The sequence below is a fragment of the Camellia sinensis genome, chromosome 2 (assembly GCF_055761805.1).
Source record: "Camellia sinensis isolate YWXY chromosome 2, ASM5576180v1, whole genome shotgun sequence".
Lineage (NCBI taxonomy): Eukaryota > Viridiplantae > Streptophyta > Magnoliopsida > Ericales > Theaceae > Camellia > Camellia sinensis.
This window is the reverse complement of record NC_138962.1, coordinates 226,815,839-226,836,416: the sequence shown is the minus strand read 5'-3', so window position 1 is coordinate 226,836,416 and position 20,578 is coordinate 226,815,839. Positions and strand designations below refer to the sequence as shown.

The 20,578-nt window shown below is 34.2% G+C and overlaps 1 protein-coding gene across 3 annotated transcripts; it reads right to left on the bottom strand.

Annotated features, from left to right (window-relative positions):
- Nucleotides 1-458: 458 nt before the first annotated feature.
- Nucleotides 459-7,677, bottom strand: ECA2 (ER-type Ca2+-ATPase 2). Of its 3 annotated transcripts, none has more exons than XM_028234000.2 (8): nucleotides 7,408-7,677; nucleotides 5,048-6,592; nucleotides 4,848-4,969; nucleotides 3,847-4,125; nucleotides 3,381-3,764; nucleotides 2,870-2,979; nucleotides 2,562-2,790; nucleotides 459-1,264 (listed from the first exon to the last, which is right to left on the bottom strand). In XM_028234000.2, the coding sequence occupies exons 2-8, from the start codon at nucleotides 6,525-6,527 to the stop codon at nucleotides 698-700; spliced, it is 3,171 nt and encodes a 1,056-aa protein (XP_028089801.2). In that variant the 5' UTR covers nucleotides 6,528-6,592; nucleotides 7,408-7,677; the 3' UTR covers nucleotides 459-697. The 3 variants fall into 3 exon arrangements, with proteins under 3 accessions (XP_028089801.2, XP_028089800.2, XP_028089799.2); XM_028233999.2 differs by having other exon boundaries at nucleotides 7,315-7,566; XM_028233998.2 differs by having other exon boundaries at nucleotides 7,225-7,565.
- Between the last annotated feature and the right edge of the window lie 12,901 nt (nucleotides 7,678-20,578).

The following is a 20,578-nucleotide window of genomic DNA, read 5'->3' as shown; positions in this document are numbered from 1 at the left end:
CTCCACCAGCCACTGTCATCAGCGACCTCCAATCACCACCTTCCGCAATTGACAACCACTTTAGTTGTTGGTGACCACCTCCAACCATCACTTCTCACCACCTACACCGTCAACCAATTCCTCCTGCTGAAAACCACCTATGGCCACCACCTCCAAACAGCCAACCACCACCTTCGGCCACATCTTCGGTCATCAGCAACCACCTCCAGCCACTCCCCTCACTTACTTTTAAAACGCATGTGTACCAACTATGTTTTTTTTTTTTTTTTTTTTTAAATAAACATAAACATGTTTAGCATTTTCTACAAAAAATTAAAAAATAAATAAACAAAAAGTGTATACTAAATGTTACCAAAAGGAGCCTAAGTATTTGCAATAAGATTAGAACCCATTCCATGAAGTGAGTTTAGAGAGAAAATAACAGAACCTGGTAAAGTAGCCACTGCTGAGGTACACAGTTGAACAATATTTTTAAATTCCCATTTTCGTTTAAGCTTATCTTTGTGAACGACTTACCTTAAAAAAATCTTTGTGAACGAATTGGCATATCTTTCTGATATGGAACATGGTATTGTTAAATAGAAAAAACAAACACTATCTAATAATATTCTTAATACATCCATGACATTGTTGGCTCTAATCCCTCTCCTCCAGTGTGAAACTTGCTTTTATGCCAAAATGTAAACCGAATGACATTTTATGCCTTCTTCACCTTGGTTCTCCATCTCCTCCTCCTCCTCCTCCCCACAAATTTGAGCAATTCATCGATCAAAATCACAGGTGCCGAAACCAAGATAACCAGAAACCATTCATTCAGAGTCAGTGGAACGATACCAAACACATCGGCTAGGAAAGGTACATAAAGTATTAGGCAATGGAGCCCAAACGAGACTGACATGGCGACAAGAAGCCAAGGGTTCCTCCAAGGTGGCATTGTGACTAAGCTGTTGTCTTCAGAAAGGGCATTTAGGGAATTGAACATCTCAATGGCCACCAAGACAGAAAGTGAGAGAGTCATCGCTTTCACTTTACCAATGGTAAAATAGTCACAAGGGTTTGAAAAGGTGATCACACGGCCACCACCAACCATGAATGGAGTCACGGTGAAATTTGACCATGATGAGCATTCTCCCCAGTTCCGAAGCTCAGAAAATTCAACGAGTGAGTGACCGTCACTTACAAGATTTATACCCAAAACCGAAGCCTGAGTGTACCACAAGATGAAGATGCCAACCGTTGCAATGCCCACATAAGAACCTATTACCTGCAATGCCACGCACTCAAGGTACTGAGAGTCTGATACAATGAATATTACATGAAAACTTGTTCACTCAACATGTAATGCACAATCCTAATGCAAAAGAATAGTGATTCAATGAGTAAAGTGGCAAAGTTTGTTGCAAAGTTGATATCCAATGAAGTATTTTACTGAGGAAACCATCTTTAACTATAAAATAATACATTATGTTTTACTCTAGAAAACAATACCTTCTGAAAATTTCTGCATGTTATCAAATCTAGTCCTAGGTATATCACAAGAAAATAAACAATCTACAATGAAATACTCATCTTAACTTTCTACATGATATAGCAATAGGAAAAAAGCTTACGTACAGTTCCGTCCATGTAAGAGGTGCAAGTGACCAATTGGAGTAAACTATGTGGTCATCTTGCCCAATCGATTATTAGACTAACTTATTATGTGTCGCACACAAGTATGGACTAATTTGCAAAAATTGGAATACTTTGATTTCATGTTTGTCTGAAAAGAGGTTTTGAATATGTACCACTTAAAAAAGTGATCTCATATGTACATTACTCAAATCATCCCAATTTAAGTAATTAGCCTTCATCCACAGGCATTCAGGGTCCCACAACAATGCAGGGTTTTAAAATTTTCCTAATTGGGCAACATTACTCCTATTGTGGTCACTAGTACCACCTGCATGCATGAAGCTTACCTAATTTTTTTTCCATGGCAATAATAATACCTTGCAAGACCATCAATACTCTTGACAATGAAAACAGTAACTCATCTTTAGCAAGTTAAAAGATGAGAAACTAAAAATGTGTGCCAGCACAATAACCTTTGACATATAAAATCAAAATAAAAAATAATCACTGTGTTTGGTTTGAGCTTTCTGGATTAAGTTTTTTGAAAACTGAATTTTTTGATTTTCGTGTTTTTTTGTTTTTAGTGAATATTTTTAAAATTTTAAACATTTTTTTTACTTTTTTAGATGCACCTTACTTAGATGTGTTTAAAAAGTAAAAAAATTGTGAAAAAATATTTTAAAAAATTAAGAAATACATAAAAATATAAAAAATGTACTAAATTCTTATATTTTTGGTATTTAGTGAATTTTTAAAAGATTTTTTTTACAATTTTTTTACTTTTTAGGTGTATTTATGTTAGGTGTGTCTAAAAAGTAAAAAATTTGCATAAAATATTAAAAAAATTCAGTAAAAACAAAAAAACACGAAAAATAAGAGTGTAGAATTTTCTGAAAACTGTTTTTAAAAAATGGGAACCAAGCAAAGTAATAGTAATGAACACTAACCATGTACCGGAACAGAATCCAAGAGTTAATGAGCACATCATCACTTTTGCGTGGTGGTTTCCGCATTATATCTATGTCAGCAGGGTTGAATCCCAGAGCTGTGGCAGGTGGGCCATCAGTAACCAAATTGACCCAAAGAAGCTGCACCGGTATCATACATTCTGGAATTCCTAAAGCAGCAGTCAAGAATATGGATATAACCTCCCCAACATTAGACGATATCATGTACCTGCAGATAAAGAAAAATGATTAAGCTTTGATGTTAACTACTCAAAACAAAAATGAGAGCTCGCAAAGCGAAAATATACCTGATAAAAGCTTTCATGTTATTATAAATAGAGCGACCCTCTGCCACAGCAGAGACAATGGTGTTAAAATTATCATCTGCCAAAACCATATCTGAAGCTTCTTTTGCAACCTGGATGATTCACATAAGAATGACATATTCAACAATGTCAACCATCCAATGGACAATGTAATATGCTTACTAAGCCACATAATTTATTTTGGACTCAGGTACGAGTATCAAGTGAGAGTGTATTTCTAGCTATCAGCCCTTGCTAAACCTAAGTTAAGATATGGGGGACATGTATCCACAAGTTGAGTATGTGCGCGTAGACATGTTATAAACATTTAAATATATTGTATATCTATCATAATTTGTTATAAGATGATGTTATAATTTATTTATACTAGAAATTAAATGGGATTTAGGGAAACAATAAAGATTTTTATCCCCATCCACGTGAGAGGATGAAAATTTTTCTTTCCTATCAAACATAAGCTGTTGTTTCTTCAATCAAAGAGAGTCGGTATTACCTCTGTGCCAGTGATCCCCATGGCAATTCCAATATCAGCAAGTTTCAGTGCAGGTGCATCATTCACACCATCACCAGTCATTGCAACAATTTCTCCCATCTCCTTTAGCATCCTTACAATTTCTTGCTTGTGCCTAGGCTCCGCACGTGAGAACACTTTCCCTCCAGGTTTTGACAAAATTTCAATTTGCTCAGAAGAGGAAAGAGCCATGAATTCTTTACCCGTGAAGCTTCTCCCCCTAAGATCATCACTTTTACAAAACAATCGAACTTCTTTACAAATAGCCTCTGCAGTCAACTTATTATCGCCAGTTATCACCATGACTTTAATCCCAGCTCCTCTACAATCATCGATTGCTTTGTGAACTTCATCACGAGGAGGATCCTGTTCAACTCAGCCGTTTATTACAAGTTTCCAAAGTAACTGATTAATGTCAACAATGAAAACTGCTAGCCTGTGTACTCACCCTCAGACCGACAACCCCCACAAAAACTAGGTCACTTTCAACGGAGGAGTAGGAAGCTGGATCGAGTAACTTCTTGTGAGCGGGATGAGTGTCATTATGATAGTCTGAAAATTCTCCCAAATCGTCCTTGTATGCCATTCCCAAGCACCGCAATCCTTTTGAACTCATCTCCAAATGTCTCAACAATAGTAGTTGCCTACAAGGTTCATCAATTGGGACAAGTGATCCATCTGCAAGTTGAATGTGAGAACTGCGCTCCAATAGACTCTCAACAGCACCCTGCATATCACATGTTAATAGAAGTGCAGATCATGAGAACTCCATTCTAAGATTTGAAAGTTCATTCTGTAAATTTAAATAATAATAAAAAAATCAACTCTATGAAGTCTCGATATTAAAATGGCAATTCAAACAGGTATGGCTATAAATAGAGTCAATGGGAGAAAACAAAACCATGTAACTGACCCCTGGTAATTGCAATTAAAGTTTGTTGATTGAGTGCCAATTGAATAAATAAAGTTTCCAAATAATGCTACAGAAGGAAAAGAAAGATCTAGACATCCCAATAATCTTTTATTGGACAATTACGCTTCGTTTGGTTTGGGGGATGAAAAATTTAGAGAGGAAGGTAGGAGGACAGAAAAGGTTACCCTAGGAAAAGAAAACTGAATTCCCCACATCTGTTGGTTGAGTCAGTGACTACAAGGAAGAGAGGAAAGGAGTGTTTCTTTTTCCCGCAATAGCCTTACATACAAACAAAAAGGTGATGTTTGAAATACAATACATGATGGAAAAGGATCCTCTTTTTCCCTCCTCCATCCAATCCCTTTTGTTTGGAAGGGAAACAATGTGGCCAGATAAAACTCCCTCCCTCCTCTTTTATCTTCCTTTCTAGAAACCCAAATGCTCTCTCTATTCCCTCCAAATAAATGAAGCATTACACAGCAAAAAAAAGTAATTCCATGTGCTAAAAAAAACAAGTAAACAGAACTAACAGTTACCTTGACAAGTAATCGATTGCGTCCAGTTGGTTCCCGGACAATAACACTCATTGACTTGCGAATGCGATCAAACTCTAATGTGGCAAGCCTCTTCGATCTTTTCGTCCACCATTCACAACAACCTATATTAAACATAAATAAATAAATGCCAACAATCACAACATACCCAGAAACAGCATAAAGATCAGTCTTGTGCTCACCCAATTTAACAGTGTTGGAGTCAATCAAATAGTTCGCAGCAAGCTGTGTGTCACGGATCTTGTTCCTAGCCTTGTTATCTGGAACTCCCATCTTCTCAACCAGAACCTTAAGAGCTGCTTCAGTGGGCAAACCTGTCGCTCGAAAGAGATGGCCATTGCAAAATATACCAGCGTCATTGCAGAGAGCACATATTTCTGCCATGGCTTGCAAGTTAGCATCCATATTGTAGCAATTCCAATCAACAATCGCCCCATCTTTAGGATCATAAGTTGTGCCTTCAACACGAAAAATTCGAGATGATGTTGTCTTTCCGCCTAAAGTGAAAAATTCCATCACGGACATCTGATTTGTTGTCAGAGTCCCAGTTTTATCAGAACAAATCACAGTTGTACATCCTAAGGTCTCCACGCTAGGAAGCTTCCGTACAATCGCATTCTTCTGTGCCATTTTCCTTGTACCCAGAGCCAAACAAGTTGTGATTACAGCTGGCAAGCCTTCTGGGATGGCAGCAACTGCCAGAGCAACAGCTATCTTAAAATAATATGTGCACTTCTCGAAAGAAAATCGAAAGTTTGTAGGCCATCCATTCACAAGATCCCAAGTAAGGAAATATTTATAGTTAATAACCCACACAATGAGGCAAACAAGGCCTATAGCAGTCGTAAGCCTGTTTCCAAATTCATCGAGCTTCTTCTTCAAAGGGGTGTCAGTTTCTTCCAAAGAGGCCTCGTGGATTTGCATCTGTATCTTCCCAACTTCAGTGGTCATTCCAGTGCTCGTGACCACACAAATGCAACTACCATTCACGACTGTTGTGCCAGCAAAAACCATGTTTTCTTTGGCTTGTAATTCACAGTCATCCATGAAGATAGGATTGGTGCCTTTTAAAACAGGCATGGCCTCTCCGGTCAATGAGCTCTGCTCCACTCTTAATGTCGAGGTTGTCAGTGTTGCAACTCTCATGTCAGCAGGGACTTTGTCACCGACCCTCAATTCTACAATATCTCCAGGAACAAGTTCTCTTGCTGGCAAATCGGGAACCAAATATCCATCCCTCAAAACCTTGGCTGATTCACATTGCATCTCTCTAAGGGCTTCAAGTGCTTTCTCAGCGTTGGTCTCTTGCCAAACACCCACAATAGCATTAAGTACTAAAATCAAGACAATCACAAATGGCTCCACATAGGCTTCGAAGACAGACTCGCCAGTTTCGTTTCCGTGCAAGTAAGCTAGAATGAAAGATATGAAGGCTGCAACAAGAAGAATCTTCACAAGCATATCGTCGAACTGTTCTAGTACTAGCCGCCATAGGGGTTTTCCCTTCTCTTTCTGAAGTTCATTCCAACCATACCTCTCACGCCGCCTTTCAACCTCATAAGTGCTCAAACCCTTGTCTAGTTTCACTTTGTACTCTTTCAAACACTGCTCAACACACCATGACCACGCAGAGAACGGTTTTTCATTCATTGATGCTTCCATCTTGAGTACAAAATATCCCTCTAACTAGAACTTATGCATTAATTGCCTTAAACCCATTTCAGTCCCTACACAGGAGTTTATTATACACCAAAAAGAATTTCAGCAAAGCATGAAATATATATTAATATTTGCATAGTTTGAAATTTAATAAAAACAAAAAACCAAACAAACACAGATTCAAACAACAAATTAAACAAATACTAAAATTTTAGAGTATAAATTATGTTCAAGTCTACTTTAAAGAAATTGAAACAAAAAAAATGAGAGTCATCTATCTGATCTTAAGAACATCAAGAAATTGATGTAGACCAACAAAATAAAACAAAAAGCAAGACTTATCACAAGGCAATTTCTACATATATGAAGATAAGATATATCTCACAATCAGTACATCCAACATCTTAGTTTTAAAAAAAAAAAAATATTATTTTGTAATTTAAAAAAACCAACTCACTCAAACAAAAGGAAAGCCCTAGTAACCAATTACCTGCTAAAGACCAGCAATATCCAAAACTAACAAATCAGAAAGACCCAACAAAAGGAAAGAAAAAAAAAATTTTATTAAAAACTAAAAATTAAACAAAACCTCCAAGCCAATCACTAAGAACACCAACAAAACTGAAACTATAGAACCACAGAAGAAGCAGCATAAAGAAACAAACAACAACTACACATAGAACATAAATGAAATTCTTACAAATAGAAACCCAACTGAAAAGTATGGGCACATAGAGACAAGCCCACTTCACAATTGGCACAAATACAGAAACCCAAAATATATACTCACAATTGCGATAAAGGGTCAAAGAGAGAGAGGCTAAAACTGAAAAAGATGAGAGAAAAGATGACAATGGAGGGACATGTAGTGGGAATTGTGTACCTAAGAAGGAAGATAGAGATGGCTTTGAGACAAAGCAAAGTAAAAGAGGAAATTCTTTGGGGCCTCTGACTGGGAATTTTCTCACTTTGAATGACATTTGATTTGGAAACTGTAACTTCTTCAGTTTGTTCTCTTTCCCTCTCTCTCTCTCTTCAAACTTTTCAAAGATTGTTGTGCGCTTGTGCTTTTACTCTCGCTCTCTCTGGTTTTTTTTTTTTTTTAGGTCTTTACAAACAGAGTAGGTAGTTTTTGGAATTTTCGGATCTTGTTAGTCTATCCGGTTAGTTATTTTAAATTTTAAACATGAAATTATTGCTCAAATTACGCTTTGACCCTTACGGTTGCAGACGTTATTGGGTTTTGATTTTTAAAAAACAGTTTTTAGAAAAAATTTACTTTTTTATTTTTTGTATTTTAGGTTTTGTTTGTTATGTATTAAAAAAGTCAAAAAATTAAAAAGTCACTATCCTATTTAAAGCACATCATTTTATTTAAATCACATCACCTCCCTATCACATCACTTCAAACTCAACCCAAATTCAGCTCTTATTTCATAAAAAGTCAAAAAGTACGCTTATGTAGAACCTTCCAAACCACTCCTTAATATTTTTAATATTTTAAGAATTTTTTTAATTTTTAAACACACCTAACATAAATACACTTAAAAAATATAATATTTATGACAAAATATTTTAAAAAATTAATAAATATATAATATTTACAAAAATAAATATATTTGTATATTTATTAATTTTTTAAAATATTTTTTCGTAAATATTATATTTTTTAAATATATCTAAGTGATTTACATTTAAAAAAAATTACTTAAAATTTAAAAAATATTTACTAAAAATAAAAATATAAAAAATACAAAATTCAATTTTTCAAAAACTAAATACTCCCTCCGTCCCAAAATATTAGTCCCTTATTCCATTTTTCATTGTCCCAAAATATTAGTCCCTCTTCAAAAATCAAGTACAAAAATAATATAAATTTCCTATTTTACCCTTCTTTTAAATTAATAAACAGCATAAAAAGTACAATTATGCATTGATATTCTCAAAAAATGTTCTATCAAAAGGATAATTTTGGAAAATCAACTTTTTTCAAATGCAATAATTGTACTACCAAAAAAAGTTGGATTCCCCAAAAGGGACCATTATTTTGGGACGGAGGGAGTATAAAAAATTAAAACCAAACACTCCCAATTGAGCTTACTGTAAACATGAAAAAAATGACACTCATAATTTTGTAGAAAAATGCTTGGAGCACTAATTAGTGCTCCCACTAATTAGGTGGCAGTGGATCCCGTCATTAATGATGTGATATTTTGGTCTTGGAATTGTATTTTTTTTTTTTACTTTTTTAATGTATTAGTTCTATTAGTGGTGATATTTTTAGTGGGATAAATCATTATTGAATTTTGTATTACGTATTTAAAAATTATAAAGAAACATGAAAATTTATGATGAATAAAGAGTATCACGGCATGACGCCCCAATCGTTAAATAATTTTCCTGAATAAAGCTTTGGACCCCCAGTGGGGGTACTGGGGTCACCTCCCATTGGTCCAAAAAAAAAACAGTTTTTTTTTTTTTTTTTTGAGTTTTCAGCCAATCCCAGGCCGACACGTGACACTGGGGTCACTGGGGTTATCCCTAGTGGGGTCTGTAGCATTGCTGTAATTTTCCTTTATGGTTTTGACCTCGTACGGATTGTGACGTAATCGCACCCGACCACGCAGCCACGCAGTCCTTGTGATTTCAGACAATTTTTTTGTTTCATTTGGTTTTCAAATTTAAAATTTTAACCTTTGAAATAAAGACTAGTTTGATAAGGGATAAATTACACTAACACCTTGAAATTTTTATTTAACATAAATTCTTCTTACATTTAAAAAATTATATTTATTTTTTGATTAAATTAAAATGACATATTTGTCTTTTACACTTTATACATGTAAAATAATAAAATAATACAGATATTTTGTTTATATAATTTTAAAGAAAATAACAATTATCTTCTTTAGTTTAATTCATACAAAAAATTAAATTTTTTTATTTTTCAAGTTTTTTATTTTTACTGGTTTTTTTTCAATATTTTAAGTAATTTTTTATTTTTTAAATACACTTAATCTAAATATATTTAAGAAGTATAATATTTCATGATTTTTTTTTTGAAATTTACTAAATACAAAAAAATATAAAATATAAAAATTTAATACATTATCTTATTTTGTTGTATTCAATAAATTTTTTTTAAAAAAATTATACAAATTTTATCATTTTTAAATACATCTAGATTAAATTGATCTAATCTAGATATAATGGTGGAAATAAAAATGAAAAATCATATTCATATATAAAAATTTATACAAAAGTATCATAAAAATGTTGTGATAGTGATATTATTGTAAATGATGAGGATACTGTCCTACATCGCCTTAGAGGGACTCCTACTTCCTCCTTATAAGCGTACTGGTCCCTTCCACCTTGTACAAGGCCTTTTCCACCGAGGAGGAACAAAACCGTGAGGCTCCAGGTAAAGCAAACAATATATGCAGGGACGTGAGAGGCCAGGCACGCAAAGTTTGGCACTAGAAGGAGGGCGATTCGACAAACTATCCCGTTGTTCGTGGCCCAGTCTGCTAGGGAGCTATGACGAGGACACTGTCCCACACATTGCCTGGCTACTCACACCCCTGCAGATATTGTTCGCTTTGGCTGAAGCCTCACGATTTTGTTCCTCCTCGAGAAAAAATGCCTCGTACAAGGTGGAGGGGACCAATACGCTTTATAAAGTGGAAGTGGGAGTCTCTCTCAGGCAATGTGGGATAGTGTCTTTATCATAGCCCCCCCGTGGACTGGGCTGCGAACAGCAGGAGAGTTTGTGGACTGCCCTGCTTCTAGCGCCAAACTTTGCATGCTTGGCCTCTCACGCCCCTATAGATATTGTCTGCTTTGGCCAGAGCCTTACGGGTTTGTTCCTCATCGGGAGAAAAGGCCTCGTACAAGGTAGATGGGACCAATACGCTTATAAGGTGGAAGTGGGAGTCTCTTCCAGGCGATGTGGGAAAGTGTCCCCATCAGTAAATATAAATCATATCTATGGATTTTTTGTTTTAAAATGAAAAGACCACCATTAAGCTATATAATTGTGTTTTAAAATTCTGTATAAAATTTATATTTATATATCATCACTCAATAAGAATGTGTTCAGGTAGAATTTAATAATGGAAGATTGTAGAATGTAATCGTGATGATAGGAAGAATAAATGATAAGAAAAAGGACAAGATGGCCATTTAGAAAATTTTAGGACATGACATTAGCAATCCAAAGGGCAATTTGTAATGAGATTACAAATCTTGAGAAGAAGAATGTAATTTTTCAAATGTGAGAGAGGGAATCTGTATTAAATAAAAATCTCAAGAGGTGTCAATGTAATTTACCTTTTGATAAATAAATAAATTAGTATTATTTTCATTTTATTTTTTGTTTTGGAGGGACAAATATATTTATAATTACATTAATAAGTTTAAAATTAAGAGTGAGCATGGCTCCAATTGATTCTGTTTAAGAGTAAATAAGGATCAAACTCTTACTTATCGTTCATAAAATCTAGAACCAAATTAAAACATAAAAAATTTAGAATCAAACTAGACTGAATCAGTAAGCCACGATTTGATTCGATTTAAAATTACGATTTTAGAAACATTGTTATCATTTACAACATGATCACAAAATATCATTCACAATCTAAAATTATTTAATTATTTAGAACTACTTCTACCACTGTGTAAGAATACACTTGTAAAAATAAAATGTTAAGTATATGTATTTTATATAAATAAGATATTTGAATATTTACTGTAAGTAACAAATTATATATATATATATATATATATATTTAGACGGTCTAATTCGATTCTAAATCAAATTTGTATGAGCACAGAATAATTTTCTCGTAGAATCCTGTTGATCAAGTTTGCATTCTTCTAAACGTTGTTATTTTACTACCTGAAAACACAAACGTGAGCTAACCGGCAGGAGTGTGCTGGAAACCTATCTGATGCTTAAGTCAGCAAAATAGACAATAGACATAAAAACTCTATGTATTTGAGAGTTAGAATTGTGATACCTGTACATAGGTCATGTTATGAGCTTTTATAGATTCTGTCTGGCACCATCCTAGTAGGACTAACACTCCTTAGCAGAGTTTTCTTAGGAATTATACTCCCAAAGATAATGCCTATCCTGATAAAACTCACTCATTGCTAACCAAGTGAAATAGTTGCAACTCTTACCTCGACTGGTACCACACCTAACCGAGCTTACACAGCTCGGTGCTGCTTAGGCAGTACCATGGTAGTCCTAATTATGAGATGGTGCCCTGCAGAGCTACCCTTAGCTCGGTCCTCCTTCTTACTAACACCTCGGTCTTCTGCAAGGTTTAGCCTGGGATAGCTAGGTCAGGCCCCTGGCAGCCCATCTCTGACCGACTTGATGCCTAGATGATCCAGGACCGTGCTATCCAAACACTTACTCCGGCCCGTAGTTCGGCCCAATGTCTAAGATAAATGGACTTAACTTGGCCATAAATTACCCTCTCAAGATTTGTAAGTACAAAATTACCAATCGAATCGTGAAGTATGAATAACCCATTTTAGAAATCATGATCTAATCTTACATTAATAAAATCAAATCAAATTGTACAGTTTGATGTCGATCAAACTAAGCTACAAATTTTTAATTTTTTAACTCCATCCTATTTAAAATTATGAATCTCTAAATATTTCTCTTGTAAACAAGCTATTAAATATTTTTCATTGTTTAATATTAAGATACGTACGTTGTAATGTTGGTAGGCGTCACGTAACACTCAAAATATTTTAAGACGAACCGTCTTTGTTTTCGTTAATTTTAAGTCATTCATTGAATCATTGTTTTTTATTTTTTTTATTTTTTTAAATATAAATTATGGGAAGAAGACACGTTTTTGAAACTTTTCAACTGTGTTTCAAGTTTTAAATTTATATTTCATTTTTTTAATCTTTATTGAAAAAAGGCTAGTATTCCGATCAGTAAACAAGTAATATTAGAGATTAAGAATTTAAACATAAAATAATAGCGAAAAAAATATGCGTGCTAAAATCCAAACATACAATCAATTCTAATCTTTCTCTTGAAAATATAGAAATAAAGTTGAAAAGCACATAATTGTTACTGAATTTCATATGCAGCAATATCGCGATCCAACCAAGTCAGAGAGCACATAATTGTTGTTGAAATTCATGAAAGATTTTTCACCTTTGGATTACACCTAGAATAAAACACCACACATTAATCAATGGATGAAAAATTTTCATAATACATTTCATAATATTTTTTTCATAACTCCTAATATTACTCTTCACACATGCATACACTTTATACAGGGGAGCCCTATCTCCTTTTAGTTGTTTCTTCCATGTCAATCTCATTCCCTTTAGGAATGATACATTATCTAGGATTCTTCTCTTAGGATTAACCTCTTCGAAGAGTCTTAACTACAAGTAACCTAGGAGTCATTCATTCCTTTACCAAATATCTCAACCAACTGGGAATTTTATCATCGGAGAGACCAAAGACAAATAAATATTTTTTCACCATATATACAAATATATATATATGTATAATATGATGTATAAATTATATATACTCATAAAAAAAATTCAAATATATAGAAGTAACATCTATTAGGATAAAGAAATTTTTAAAAAGAGAATTTAAGATAGTAAAAAAATGAGATATATATCTTTTATATTGAGAGACTATTTTATTTATAAAATAAGATATATATATTTTAAAAGTGCTACACATAATTTTTCACAGAAACAACAAGGCCATGACTATCGATAGTTTTCTCATAATTTCATCCCTACAACCAGTTACATTCCTCCATGTGGCACCTCAACCTGAGTTCATGCCTTGGTTGTGACATTTAGCTTTTTAGGCTAAAATAGTACGAAAAGAAAAAAATAAGCTAAAATAATCAATAAAATAAAATATTACATCAAATCTATAATCATTCACTTTTTCTCTTACAAATGTCACAACCAATTACAAAAAAATTCAACCATTTTCTTAAACATAACTATTCTAGCCTACTAAAATAACTAAAAACTAAAATAGCCTATTAAAATAGTCAACTTTCTAAACACCCACAAAAATTATGTCCTCACATAAAATAATGAATAGTCCAAATTTATTTTGTGAGTCTCATCATACAATAATTGAATTTAGAGATCACAAATTACATTTTGAAATAATTCTATGCGTCTAAGTTTCTGGTCTATTGAGGGTAACTTGAATGGTTAGTCCTAGGATTTTATGAAAGAGGTCTAAGCTTCAACTCTCTTATCGTTTGCTCAATTTATATTGAGTTTACACGTTTCACTCCTGTTCCCGCATATAATTTTTCTAGATATTTTTCTATGTACATTTAGTCTCTACCATTATTGTGGATAAGTATTGTTAAACTACCGCCCTTGAAAGGTAGCTTGATGGTTAATCCTTACGATTCTTTTAATGATATCTAAGTTCAAATTCCCTATAAGTCCATATATTAGTTTTCTAAATATTTTCCTGGTTTGAGTTCCTAGATGATGTTATCACCGGATAACTTGAATGGTTAGGCCATAAGATTTTATTTAGGAAGTTTAATGTTGGGATCCTTTTTTTCATTTTTCCGATTCATAGGATGAAAAGACTACCTAAGTTGAGTTTCAAGTCATCAAATAAAATAAAATAAAATAAAAGAGTAATGTTATACTATAACCAAACCCAAACCCCAAAAAATATATATAAAGTAACAAAATTTGGAAAACTGATTAGGATTAAAAACTTGTGTTCATTTATTTATTAAGCATAAAAATTGAAATAATCTAGAAGAAGAAGAACAAGTCCAGGTGTCTATTTTAGAAAATGCAATGGTTGTGATGATTTCTTTATTCCTCTTTTTTGTACCAATGCTTGTTAGAAAATGCAATGGTTGTGATTTCTTTATCCCTACCAATGCTTGTTAGAAAATACAATGGTTGTGATTTCTTTATTCCTCTTTTTGTGTACCAATGCTGCTTGTGACAGCATATTTGCAAAACATATTTTATGAACAAACCTACATTCCAGGAAAGTTCATGTGTTCACCTGCAACACACACACCCATTAATTTTTACTTTAATTTAAGATTTCAACAACTAGAAACCCCGTTACCATATACAAATAATATTTTCATAGCATGGGGTCTTGAAAAAAAAAGCACTTTAATTTGATATTTGCTTTAAGCAAAACAAACAGAGTATAGTGGAAAGCAATTATAGGATACAAGCTGTCAAGTTGTTCGTACCTTCCATATGTTGTCTACCTTATTGCCTTTTTCTATTTATCACTCTTCTTTTCCTCTCTTTTGGTTGGTTAGTACATCTGTCCAAATCATTTAAAAAAAATAAAAAATGAAAAAAATTGTTAAACATGAATAATATATATATATATAAAATAAAAAAAACTCATTCAAACTTATTTGTCAATATATATTTTAACAATAATCTTACATTTATCACATTTTTATATTATGATTTGTTATTATTTGATGTATCATGTCCACAACTATTATTATACAAGAAAATTGTTGAAAAATCCAAACTAAGGAGGTTTATAAGGCATTAGGTCCGGTAGATTTATTTTTTTTTATTGGTGATATATTTACCTTTTGTGAAATAGTTTGGTGAGAAATCTTATGTTAGTTTTGAATGACATTTTGTTTCTAATTTTCTATTTACTTTTTTTATCTGTTGACATTTTTTTCAATATGTTCAAATTTATATCTATCTGTTGAAGTTCTAATCTGTTGATTTTTTTATCTATTCAATTTTTTTTTATTTGTTCATTTTCCTTATCTGTTAAAATAGCAATTCAATTTTTTTTCTTTGTTAAAGATTGATCTGTTGAAACACTCTTTTGTTTAATCTGTTGAAATACTTATTTTTATATATTCAAATTTACCTTATTTTTCAGAGTTGTCGGTCTATCAACATACTAAGAACCAGTAAACCAACACCAATCTATAGAGATCTGGAGATCGCTGCAAGAGAGATATCGAGATAGGGCTTAGATCTAGACGAAAATCTAAACCAAACTACAAAGTGATGTTTGGGGATGAGAGAGAAAATTTCAGAAGTTGATGCCGAGAACCACTGTAAGGCGACGGAGATCAGACTGGCTTCACCTACTTCATCAACGATAACGGCGGTCCACCTTCTGAAATAGCAAGGCCAACCTCCAGTTCTCCGTCGACGGAATCTCTTGTTTCTTCAAAGCCGACAAGTATGCCACCGTTCTTAAATACCTCGTTGTTGAGGTAGCTTTCTCCCCAATCATCATTTATATCGACATATATCTATATAATTTGATGTGTATATGGCTCTTATATGAAATTCTCTGAAATTTCTATAGATATATTTCTCTATAATTTGATGTATATGGCTCTGATTTGAAAGAAGAACAAACAACAACAATAATAATCTGTTCAGAGAGAAGGTGGTGGTCGCGACAATCTAGAAAGCGACGGTATGGGCATGGGAGATTGTCACGACCCAAACCCGCCCTTATGGGTTTAGCATCGTAACCGGCCAGTAATCCTTGGATTATCGAAGGCCTCTGAACATAATAATATATATAACAGGGGCTGTGGAATCAAATATACAAACCTACATAGTCCATAGAACTGTGCAGACATACATGAGATAGGAAATTTAAACTTTTCATATACATACATACATACATACTGATGTGGCGTCAAAACTACAGTAACCTTACATCACCCAACCCACTTACACAAGATTTCAAACGTGTTCAGACCAGTCATAACATTTAGAAAGTACAAAAGTCCCAAGGACACAAAATCTTGGGTAGATCTCAAAAAGGAACCTCCATAGGAGGCGTGATGGCTGGCTGACACCAAAACTTGCCAAGCAGCATCTTAGGCCTGGTCACATACTTGCTCACCTACGTACATACAAATAATACAGTGAGCTAAAGCCTAGTGAATAATAACTAGGTAAAGGATTTTAATGAATGATGTCCAGCACAAAGTTAGAATTCAGAGTTTATACCAAAAACGTATTCTTATCAGAAACAAAGTCCTAAGTATATTCAGATTGCAAATCAGAATTGGATTCAGATACATGCTCATATTCATATTCAGATTTTGCATAAGATCATACGTGGTACACCCATTAGCTAACATATCAACTTGGTCCTGAGACCCACATACATAGTCGGTACCGACGACCATAAAGGTCCATATTTTGCACGCAAGTAGCCATGGTATTGTTAACCCCCAGGCAAGGGCCGCGTAAATATAGGCCTTAGTATTGTTACCTCGGGGCAAGGGCCACGTGAATATAAGCCACAGTATTGTTACCCCTGGGCAAAGGCCACGTGTATATTGGCCATGATATTGTTACCCCAGGCGAGGGCCACGTGAACTAAGGGTGCCACAAGTACATTTTAGAAAAATGGACATTTATTCATAATTCACGAAATAGTATTTCAGAAACGGATCGTATCATATCAATCAGAAAATACTTGTAATTAAACATAACTTTACAGAGTTATTACTCACAGTTAACAGATGGCTCCAAGTAAACAAGTAGAGTAGGCAACTCACTTATCCCGAGGCGCGTGACCTACATAACATGACAGTGACATACATTGAAACACACGCTCGAATTGCACATAACACATGTTCTTGTCCTAAGTGTGTTTCTAGCCTTTATCCTCATTATAGTGTCTTAAACATGACCTAGGAATGCCTAGGATGGAATGAGGATGCAACAATGCACTTGAAAGCATTTTTCGAACTTTGCTAAAAACAAGGTCCATGCTCGAGCGTGGCTTTCCTCGCTCGAGCGGACATGCAAGAAGTGAAGGTTCGCTCGAGCGAACTGTAAACTTTGAAAAAGTACTGATTGTTTGCTTTTTATGCTCAACGGATGCTCAATCCACGCTCGAGCGTGAGACTCCGACCCTCGCTCGAGCGTGACTTCTGTCGCTCGAGCGTGCTACAAAACATATGAACTTCTGGATACATGCATTTCACGTTCGAGCGAGCTTCCAGTCGCTCGAGCAGAAGTGCACGCACTCAGAGTGCTCGCTCAAGCGTGGATGCAAATTCTAGAATTTCCAGATTTGATCTTCAAGCTCAAAACTCAAATTCAACACTTCAAAACTCATTCTCTTGGGCCAAAATTCTGGAAATCATTTAGAAACTACAAAATATCATTGTTTGAAGATCATTTTATGAAATCAAGGCCTAAAAGCACGCCCATTGTTCAAAATTTCAATTTAAACTTTAAGAATGTTTCGTGAACATAACATGCATGGATTTTCTTGATCTTGAGCTTCTCAAAACATGATCAAATGTCACAAAACAACTTGAAACTTGATGATCTCCCTAAATTAAGATGAATTTCAAACATATATGAGAGAATTCTTGAAAATCATGTTTAATTTGTAAAGGAATAGACATGCATGCATGGTATGGTCCTTCTACCATCTTTATTAACTCAAGTCTTGCTTAACTCAACATAATCTTTGTGAATTCATGTTCTAAACATCATAATTATATAATCTAAGTGTTGAATTCATACCTCAACCTCTCAAGTAAGATCTAGATAATGAGCACACTAAAATTCCAAGCTAATTCTTCCCAATTTCAACAATTCTAGCAAACCCCTTGATTGAGCTCCAATTTCTTCTCTCCCTCCCTCTCTCTCACGTTTTGTATTAACAAAGAGTAACTTGAGAGTATATGAGTGCACAAAGAAACCCACTAGTGCCTTAATGGCTTGGGTAATGGTGTTATTAATTGAGATAGAAATAAGTAGTATTAATTTAATCTAATTTAATCATTCTAAATCGAATTTCAATTAAATCTACCATAAAACTCTAAAAATCTCAATTAACACATAAGTCAAGTCAATTTCTGAATCAGATGCCGATAAAGCCTTCAATTCACAGAACAAAGCATAAACATGGACAGATCTTCCTACAACAACAGATATAGACACAAATAATGCAACACACACAAGCAATTTAGTTCAGAATTTCGTCTTAATTACTTATTAAGCATAATTAATTATGGGTTAGCGCTAATCATTGGTCGGGGTTGTTACAGAGATGAAGAGAGAGAGGATTGGATTTGTTTTCTGACTTTCCACCGATTATCATATATATCTATATAATAAGGCAAGAGACTTTTTAAAAATATACCAAAATGTATTAGAGATACATTTAACATTAATGGCCGAGATGAATTTGAACTATACATCAATGGTTCAAATTAGTTCAAATCAGTGATGATTGCCGCCTATATACCTATCTACCCACGTCTGACCCATCCCCACACCCACACCCACACCCACACCTTTCCTCTCTATCTCTTTCTTTTGCTCTCTCACTCTTTGTTCTTCAACAGAAGCAAAAAACCCACCCTCTCTATCACAACTGACGCTCCTCCACGTCTCATCCCCTCTCTCCCATGTCTTTTAAAGGCTACCCACTCCCCCTCTCTCTATCCTCATCCTTGATTTTAAACTCTCTTCCTTACATAGTCACAAACCTTCTCTATCTCTGTCCAGCTCTCTGGTTTCGGTTCTAGATAGTTTTTGTTGTACAACCTCCAACAAATGGGTTTCTATTTCACTCTTCAAATGGGTTTCTATCTCTATTGAATAAATTGTTTCTAACATATGAAATGGGTTTTGATTTCTCATGAATATATTGTTTACAGACACTGTTCATCTCTTGAAATGGATTTAGAAATTAACTGTTCATCTCCATCATGCAGACACTGAAGGTTTTGGTTCTCTGTAGAGGCTGAAGAGCTCGCCGGAGTAGTGGCGGTGAAGAAGGAAGGAGATGGTGAAGGGGAGGAACCCTCTAGAATGCCGGTAATGGAGATTTTTCTCACTCCTCCTATTAGTCCAGCACCACCTCTTAATAGCTCTTGAATCATTTTTTTCCCCTTGATCTACAACAATCCAAATATGTATATATATCAGTACATATGTTAGAAACAATATATCAGAGGATGGAGAGGATGGTGGTAGTGAGAGAGAGAGGAGGTGGCAGTTTTGGTGGGTTGATTTTTTGATAATTGGGTTGGGTTGGGTTGGGTTGGGTTGGGTTAATTATTTTTTGTGATTAAAGTAGTCATAAAAAAATAAAACAAATGAAAAAATTAATAAAATAGTGTTGGAATTATAATTTTTCTTCCCTGTTTTTAAATGGAGACCCAATTATAGTCTAAATAGAATTGAATGGAGGAGATTTTGATGGTACTGCAATATATATGTACTAAGCAAGAATATCAGAGGTAGGATATATACAGAGAAACTCTGATTCCTGAGTCTGAGCATTTTATCAAAGTCGTTGTAAGTAAAAACTGTGTGTTCTCCGTTGCAGACATTACTCATTGACGCAGACATCTGAGGTAGATTCAATTTGTGTGAATATATTATATATATGGATACGTGTGTCTGTGTGTGTGTGGCGTTTATTGCCTTTATTTGACCAGTGGCTTGCTTTTGTTATGTAAAATATTAGTTTGGTACTGTTTTGGATGGGAGGGAGAAAAATATAGGAAAAGAAAATGTGATTAATTATTTGGTACTATTTTGGATGGGCGGGAGAAAAATATAGGAAAAGAGAATGTGATTAATTTGCATTTGATAAAATAGTAGTTTGGTTCTCTAATTTTCATTTGAATTTCCCTTCCACACTCATTTTCAAAGTGTGAGCACTTTCTCTCCATTTTTCTAACAGTAACTTTTTTTTTTTTTTTAAATGATCAGATGTCTAAGTTAGTTTATGCATACTTCGACTAATCCTGAGACCCAGGTAAAGCGTCCACTCCACATAGATCGAACACATCTCGAGCAAAGTCTATAGGCATGGCTCCAAAAAAATAATAACACTTAATGACAGTTAAACTTGAGACTTAGAAGGATGCAAGTAAATATGTTCTAAAAGCTTTAAAAGAAAAAAAAAATTATGAAAAAATTAGATTTTTCAAGAGAGCCTCTAAAATGCATCTTAAAAAGCACTAGCTGCTTTAAATAGTATTGGGATT

Bases quoted from the DNA above. Each gene is read 5' to 3' on its own strand.
- ECA2 (XM_028234000.2), bottom strand. From the start codon at position 6,527: ATGGAAGCATCAATGAATGAAAAACCGTTCTCTGCGTGGTCATGGTGT. The intron at 4,970-5,047 runs GTGAGCACAAGA...TGTTTAATATAG, and splicing joins CTCCAACACTGTTAAATTGG to GTTGTTGTGAATGGTGGACG. The intron at 2,980-3,380 runs GTAATACCGACT...TGAATCATCCAG, and splicing joins TGGGGATCACTGGCACAGAG to GTTGCAAAAGAAGCTTCAGA.